The 7440-nt window shown below is 35.6% G+C and overlaps 1 protein-coding gene across 1 annotated transcript in view; it reads right to left on the bottom strand.

Annotated features, from left to right (window-relative positions):
- SEMA3D (semaphorin 3D) overlaps nt 1-7440 on the bottom strand; it is a 126477-nt gene that overhangs the window by 105470 nt on the left and 13567 nt on the right. Inside the window, exon 2 of the mRNA XM_008686297.2 lies at nt 858-1018. Coding sequence (XP_008684519.1) covers nt 858-1018 — 161 coding nt within the window. The remainder of the gene's footprint in view (nt 1-857; nt 1019-7440) is intronic.

Raw genomic sequence — 7440 nt, 5'->3', positions numbered from 1 at the left:
TTTTTTTTTTTTTTTTTTTTTTTTTTTTTTGCAATACTTCTGAAAAAAGAGAGACAGAAAAACAATCTGTCTCATAGATGTAGAATGGGTCATGTATTATGTCTTTTCATCAGTCATTCAATCCCTTCCAGTCTTGGCGTCCATCTTGGCTTGCACAGATGTTGGTATTTGCTAAAGTAGCAGCTGATCATAATTTATAAGGCCTAAAGTGTGGCACTCTTTCCTTTGGGTATCGTGTTGCTAACTGAAAATGTAAAGCACAGCAGAAGTTGCCTTTTGTTTTTTCAGTAACTAGCATATATATATTTTTTTAGTGGTAGATTATTCTTCATGAGCCCATAGTTGGGAGTATTATTAATCACCCTCTGAGTGTGAATAGGCCATAGGAGAAAACTGTTCAGTTAAAATAAAGGAGTGTGAAGAAAAAAACCAGTATGGTGCTAAAATACCACCATAGTCACACTGTCAATTTAAAATATGGTTATTTGATAACTTTAAGTTAATAAAAACTTAATTTTACAATAATTGCTATAGATATAAATGTTAATTATTGATAAATAACTCATTTGCCAGATTCTCAATCTAAACCATTGCATTTCTCTTGTATAATCCCTTTCATTCATATCATCATAGGTTTTATCACTATGCTTATTCACTCTTAACAGAGAACATGTATATGTACTTAAATACAGAAAAATCCAAAAGGTGTATCTGAAGCGAGGTGTTCTTTTAATATATTCTTTTTGGACATGAAAATGACCTAGTGCATTTGACGCTGAGTCACTTAAAACAAAAGAGAAGAAAGGCATGGATGAAGATAAATGCATATTCAGTCAACTACATATAAATAAACTGACCTTCTTAAAATTTTTGTTTAAGTCAACCAGACTGAGCAGGAAGATGTGGTCCTTGGCTCCTACAAGTAGCCTGCCCCTCTCCTCATCCAACAGAATGGTTTGGAAATCCAGTCCTTCTGATGAACCCAAAAAGGGAATGCAGCTATTTGAAAGCAGCAAGTCTATGGGAAAATAAAAGTGGAATAGAAAGAAAGAAAAATTTAATTAGCAAAATATTTATTTGGCTCAATAAATACATTTTTGTACTCTATAAATGAATATATACAGCACAAATGCTCCAATTTAGATAAAAGCAAACAATATGCAGTTTTAAGCACACACTCATTTAGAAATCAATGTGATTTATGAAATCTGTATTTTCTTGACACAATATTGATCTTACGTATGAAAAAATGCAAAATACTAAAATGAGTATCAAAACAATTAAATGCAAAATATTTCACAACTTTAGTCACCTTCTTAAGTTATAAATTAAAGCTTCAATCTACAGTACATTTGCAAACTGGTTTAAATCAATCAATTTATGCAAAGTAAGCCTCAGACTAAGTATGTGATAAACCTCAGAGCATTTCTTCACCTCCTACTTTAGATAAGGTTAAGACTCATGACTGTGTTTGGAGGATTATACTGTTCCTAGTTCATGTATTCAGGAAGTAAACTAAGAAGCCAAATCCAAGAAAATGGATTCTGAAAGATATATGATCCCAGTGATGGGATCAAAATTGTAAAGTAGGAAGGGACCTTGAAAATCAATTAATACAAATTCGTGATTTTATCAATGAAGGTATTTAATTCCTCCAAGGTGAAGCCACATGCCCTAAAGTCAAAACATCAAGTTGTGGTAAAGCTGATAATATAATCTCAGTCCCAGTCTCCATTTCTCTTTGACACTTGTCTGTACGTCCTAATTCTTTTTTTCATTCATAATTGCAATGTGGACAGACTCCTATTTAAACTTAGGTCTGGGTTTACAGAAACCCAAATCTTTTCAATAGATTTTGCCTCAAATACTTGTCATACTCTCTCATTTTCTGTAACTTATTAAATACCATAAAGTAATAATATCACTTACTACTTATTAAAGTCCATTAGGTGTTACTGGACTTTAAAACTAAATCATTATTTTCAAGTGGTCATTATTAATCGATGAGAAAAATGTAAAGAGACAATGTCTCAGAAATAGTTAACCAAGATACTTCTAAAATGTTTCATGGCAGTTTTTAACCTCTATAAAAGGCATCTCTGAGTCTTTGAAATTTAAAGCCTATATATCCCATACATCCACTGCAGGCTTTATTATTATTTCATAGTTTGAGAGTTCCCTTCACTCTTTTTTCTAATTTACAATGGTTAAATGTTATTTCCCTTATTCAGCAAGACAGATTTTGATCTTAGTTTTGACAAAGCAAAAGGCTGTATGCTGAAGAAAATATGATACTATCTGAATTCTCAGGTGAGTGTGGTCTTATTAATGTTTATGAATCATGCTTTATGTATACTGGATAGAAGTCTGAACTCTACACTAATTATTTTCTATTAAGCTAGATATAACTTTAATAGCTTTTCAGACCAGCGACACATGGAACAATATTTTCTAGCATCTCCAAATACAGTAAGCTTATTTTTGTAGGACTCATATCTAATAAACATTTCATACTAACTATAATGCAGAACTGAGGAAAGAATAATATAAACTATTAATAAATCATGGAGGTGTGAGGAATAAAGGACTTAATATATGATCAGCAATAGAACAGTGCCTGGCACACAGTAAATGCTATACAATTATCAGCTGTTACAATCATGATGATGTATTTTTTAAACTTTCTACAAAATCTATAAAAAGGAAGTCATTGTATTTGCCAACTCTTATAATTGTTAGGATGACTAAGGAAATAATTTATATAAGGTTCTTAAAACAACAGCTTGAAGATAGGAAAAGTTCAATAAATATTAACTGTTACTTTGAGTATGATTATTAAATTCCAGTTTGGGCAAAGTAAGTTCTAGCAAAGAAGAACGTTATCCTGTCTTCCATTAAACCTGAGTTGTGAAGATGAGAACTTCTCTGTATTTTTTTAATAATACTGGACTAATATTAAAAAGCTATTCAGGGGGCGCCTGGGTGGCTTAGTCAGCTAAGTGTCCGACTCTTGATGTCAGCTCAGGTCTTGATCTCAGGGTCGTGAGTTCAAGCCTCACATTGGGCTCCACACTTGCATGGAGCCTACTTAAAAAAAAAAAAAAGCTATTCAGTCCACAAATATTTATAAGAATCTATTACGTGTTAGGTATTGAGCATGTGGTTAAGGTTGTGGTCATGACTAAGATCTGCCTTCAAAGGGCTCACAGATCAATCCATAAACAGATACATATACAAAATACAATATAAGTGAAATAAATCCTAATACAAGTATACACAAAAGAAATCTTTCAAGTAATTGTGCATCACCATATAAAAAAAGATGATTATTGACCACAGTATTGAAGGACAAATGGAAGCTTTACAGGAAAGATATAAAGAAAAGTTTATTCAGGGCAGAAGAACACGGAAACGTACAAGGGCATATATCATCATACGTCACACTCACACACTGCATTTAAAAATTTTTTTTAAAGATTTTATTTATTTGAGAGAGAGAGAAAAAGAGCAGGGAGAGGGGCAGAGGGAGAGGGAGAAGCAGGCTGCCGCTGAGCAGGGAGCCCGATGTGGAGCTCGATCCCAGGACAAAGCAGACACTTAACTGACTGAGCCACCCAGGTGCCCTCACACACTGCATTTTTAATATGTCTTCTACTCTGCAGTGTGAGCTCCTTCAGCACAAAGACTATGTCTAATTTATCTTTGAATCCACAGCACTAGCTCAGTGTCTTGGAGACAAATTAAGTACTTATTAATATTTGTGGAATTCAAGTATAGTTCAGTAGGCTAGAACATACAGAATATGTGAGGCTGGACATCAAGGCAGCCTCCAGATAATCAGAGCTGAAAATGGCACGCTGGGGAGTTTGGTTATCATTTCGGTAACCGGAAGCCACTCAAATATATTACACGGAAAAGTGACAAAGACTTTAACTGAGTGTTGGAAAAAAAGTCTGGCTGCAGTGTTCAGGATGGATGAGAACTGGAAGAGTGGGAGCAAGGAGACAACCCAGAAGTTTCTGAAAGATGGTAAGTCCCTGAATTACGAACGGCAATGCCAATGAAGGGAGAAAGATGTTTAAGAATCTCGCATCTCATTTGCTGTTTCTACTGGTACCACCAGGAAAATAAAGTAGAGGTAGTCATTTGTTTTCTTTCTTTTATAACCAATTCTATTGGGTTTAGTTTCAAATGTGACAAGGAAAAACAGCTGAGAAAATAGTGACTAACGTAAAGTATTATCATTTCAAAATGATTTAATGTTGCCTTGTGACAATGTTAGCATCAAAACGATTAAAGCATGCTTCGCCAATCCTTTGTAGCCAAACTAAATAATTAGACTTAGGCATTACATATGAAAATTTCTCAGGCTGACGCATACATTTTGAAAAGACCTTGGGACAGGGATTGGAACAGGTTCCTTCTTCCCCAAGCAGCTTATCTTTCTTGCCTTTCTGCCAAACCAAGCAAAGTCATTTTTGTTTCCACAGGATCATCAACTAAAGCCCAGGGGAAAAAAAAAAAAACTCCACCAGGGTGGGGGTGGGGAGGGAGTTAAGTCCAGAGTCTGCCATCTTCACACCTAAAGCTAACATACTCTCAGGATTTCTGGAGGCACAAATGCATGCTGGGTCTGCAGGCTGAAAACTCATGAATGTTAAAGACTAAAAATTTGGCAATATATTTCAGAGCTTTATTTCTTTCTTCTCCTAAACTGGCAACTCTCAGACATGTAATTTTTAAGACTGTCCACAGTTTAGAATTCTTTTGAACAGAAACTCTGGACAGTGGGGTGCGCATGTTGCTTCACACATGCCATTCAGAGGAGGCCTGCTCTGTACACACTCAGCCAGCCTCACCTCTCCTCAGATGACAGCACCATTTACCTCTAGGTCCTAAATGTATTCTTTGTTCTATCTACCTAAACCTTTGACCTAATCCACCATAATCACTCCATCTAACTGTTCTTTTAACAATTCATTGTTCTATTACCTCATTCTCAGTTTGCAGTGTCATTCAATGTCCCAGGCCCTCAAATTCCCACTCTTGGTCTAGCAATATACTTTTGGAAAAGCTACAAGATGATTATTTCTGAAATAAATGAAACAAAGATTATTAATTTATTCCACTAGGGTAAATATGGAAATCATTCCCATGATGGATTTTAATCAAATGATGACACAAAGTGTTCATGCTCCATGATCAATGAACGATTGCACAGCAACAGGATGGTTCTGAAGATCAAAAACCCTATAAACAACATGATTTTTCCTATGCGTGTGCATTTTTCTGAAGGATATGTCCAGAGTCTTCTTCATCAACATCTTCTGGTACCTCTCCAAAAGTCACAGAAACTGTAATGACCGTATTTAGAATAATTTCTCATTCTAGAACAAAAAAAGTGAGTCACTACCTTTATAAAACTTGACTTTGAAGGCAAACAACTGACTCACCTAAGATCACCAGGTACTCTGCACGTGTTGCAAAGACTCTGATAGCAAGTTCCACTCTCATGATCTGACAGCCTAGTGCAGAGGAAATGCTCATCCATAACAATAAAGAAAATATGCTTGTGACAGAGAGTAGTACTTAAAGTCATAGACCGTTAAATATCTTTACTAGTAAAATGGAAATTCCCATGTGCATTTCTTTTAGCAAGCCAAATAATGCCACTTCAGTTCTCTCATAATTATGTGTGGGTAGAGACACCAAATGGTCTCTAAGCTCCTTCCAATAATCGAGTTCTATGGCAATTAGAACCTTATGCCTAACTTTGGTAAAATTAAGGCAGTATCAAGTAAACTCTCATTCACATATCTATTCCTGGGCATTGCTCTGTTCCTTGGAGCAGATTGCCTCTACCTTTGGAAGAACGGAAATATAGCATAAAGAAATTCCAACTAAAAGGAAATTCATTCTATTAATAATCCTTGTTGGACTCACATGTTACCAATGCAGTGAGGTCCAGAAGGGTTATGTGGGCTTCACAAAACCAATTTGCTCTTAATGGTGAAGCTCAGCAACAATGAAACTCCTCACTCACAGCCAGATGCCCCTCTATGAGGGGAAGGCTACCAATCCCATAATCCCTGCTCCTATTTGAAATAAACATTTGTTCTTAAAAGAATTCTTTGTATCTCCCTTTTAGTGTCCCTTAATACAATTGTTCATTCAGTCTGAAGAACATTTGACCTGATGGTCTACATTCTTCCTCTTCACCCCAGAAAGGAAGGGAGTGGTTAGTCACTTTGAATCTAATAAATTTAGGATTAAGCAACACAGACTTCCTCAATGTTTCACTGTTGAGTGAATAAGATCCCATACCCTTGAAATCACATTTATTGCCAGAAATCCTGAAGTGGGTGGAGTTGACAGTTTCTCTCACAAGAAGACTATCTAGCTAAAAAATGGCTTCCCACATCCTTTAAAGAAGAACACATAACAGATTTTTTTTTTAAGAAGAATGATCAAAGCTATTAAAGGCAGAACCTCATGGGGGTAAAAAGAAAATCACCTTTGAGGAAAGTCAATTTCTAATCTACTCCAATCTAAGGTATAGAATTCCTTAGCAGAGAAAGCTTCCAACCGAAAATGGACCCAGATCAAAATCCGATCACTTTCCCCTACCATATTAAGATATTCAGCACAAATCCTCACCACACCCACTCCTATTTTTCCTAAAAGGAAATCACTATTATTATCAGTAAGGCTGTTCTGAGGTTTCTTGAAATATGGTCACCTCTCCAGTGTGTTCTTTGAAAAGCTGTCTAAGTAAAGAAGTAAAGGAGTTTTTAGTCCTGTTTTCCCCATAAATTCAGCTTACCTCCCTTCATCTCTGAATCCCCAGGGCTTTCATGCTGACTGTTAGTATCTAAAGATTCCTTCTATGGAATTCCTTCTTCCCATAGTTTCCAGAAATGTTTTGGCTACCAAACCATTCCCCCCAAAAAGCCTGTTCTCAGTTTGCGTCAGGAGTTGAGTAAAGGGAGCTAGCTATTCATTCCAAAATGAAAATTAGTCCCTAATGTTGTGGCTCACTGAGTTCTTCTGGCTCTCTGTGAACTTGTATTTGCTTCCTCAGCATTTGGTCCAAGGAAAGACATGGATTCTGTCTTGGAATCAAACTTTGGAAATTTAACTCATCTTAAATTGGCCCCACCTGACTTTCAATTGGTTTTCTGGGGCTTGAGATCATATGAAAAGATTTTGGTTACCAAGATAGCTCACTTCCACCTATCAAAAATACAAATTATTCTCTATTTATGTACACTCAGTCTCCATAGCTAACTGCTCAAACAATATCAAACATATAAAGAAAAAATATTATTCAAACCTAAAATCCTTACAAAAGACTACTTCAAAATTATAGGTATTTGATTATTTTTATACTTTCCTAAGTGAAAAGTCCAGCCCTATTTTCCTCCTTCAAAAAAAAAAAAA

Source organism: Ursus maritimus, unplaced genomic scaffold, assembly GCF_017311325.1.
Source record: "Ursus maritimus isolate PB19 unplaced genomic scaffold, ASM1731132v1 scaffold_3, whole genome shotgun sequence".
Lineage (NCBI taxonomy): Eukaryota > Metazoa > Chordata > Mammalia > Carnivora > Ursidae > Ursus > Ursus maritimus.
This window is presented reverse-complemented; position numbering and strand designations above follow the sequence as displayed.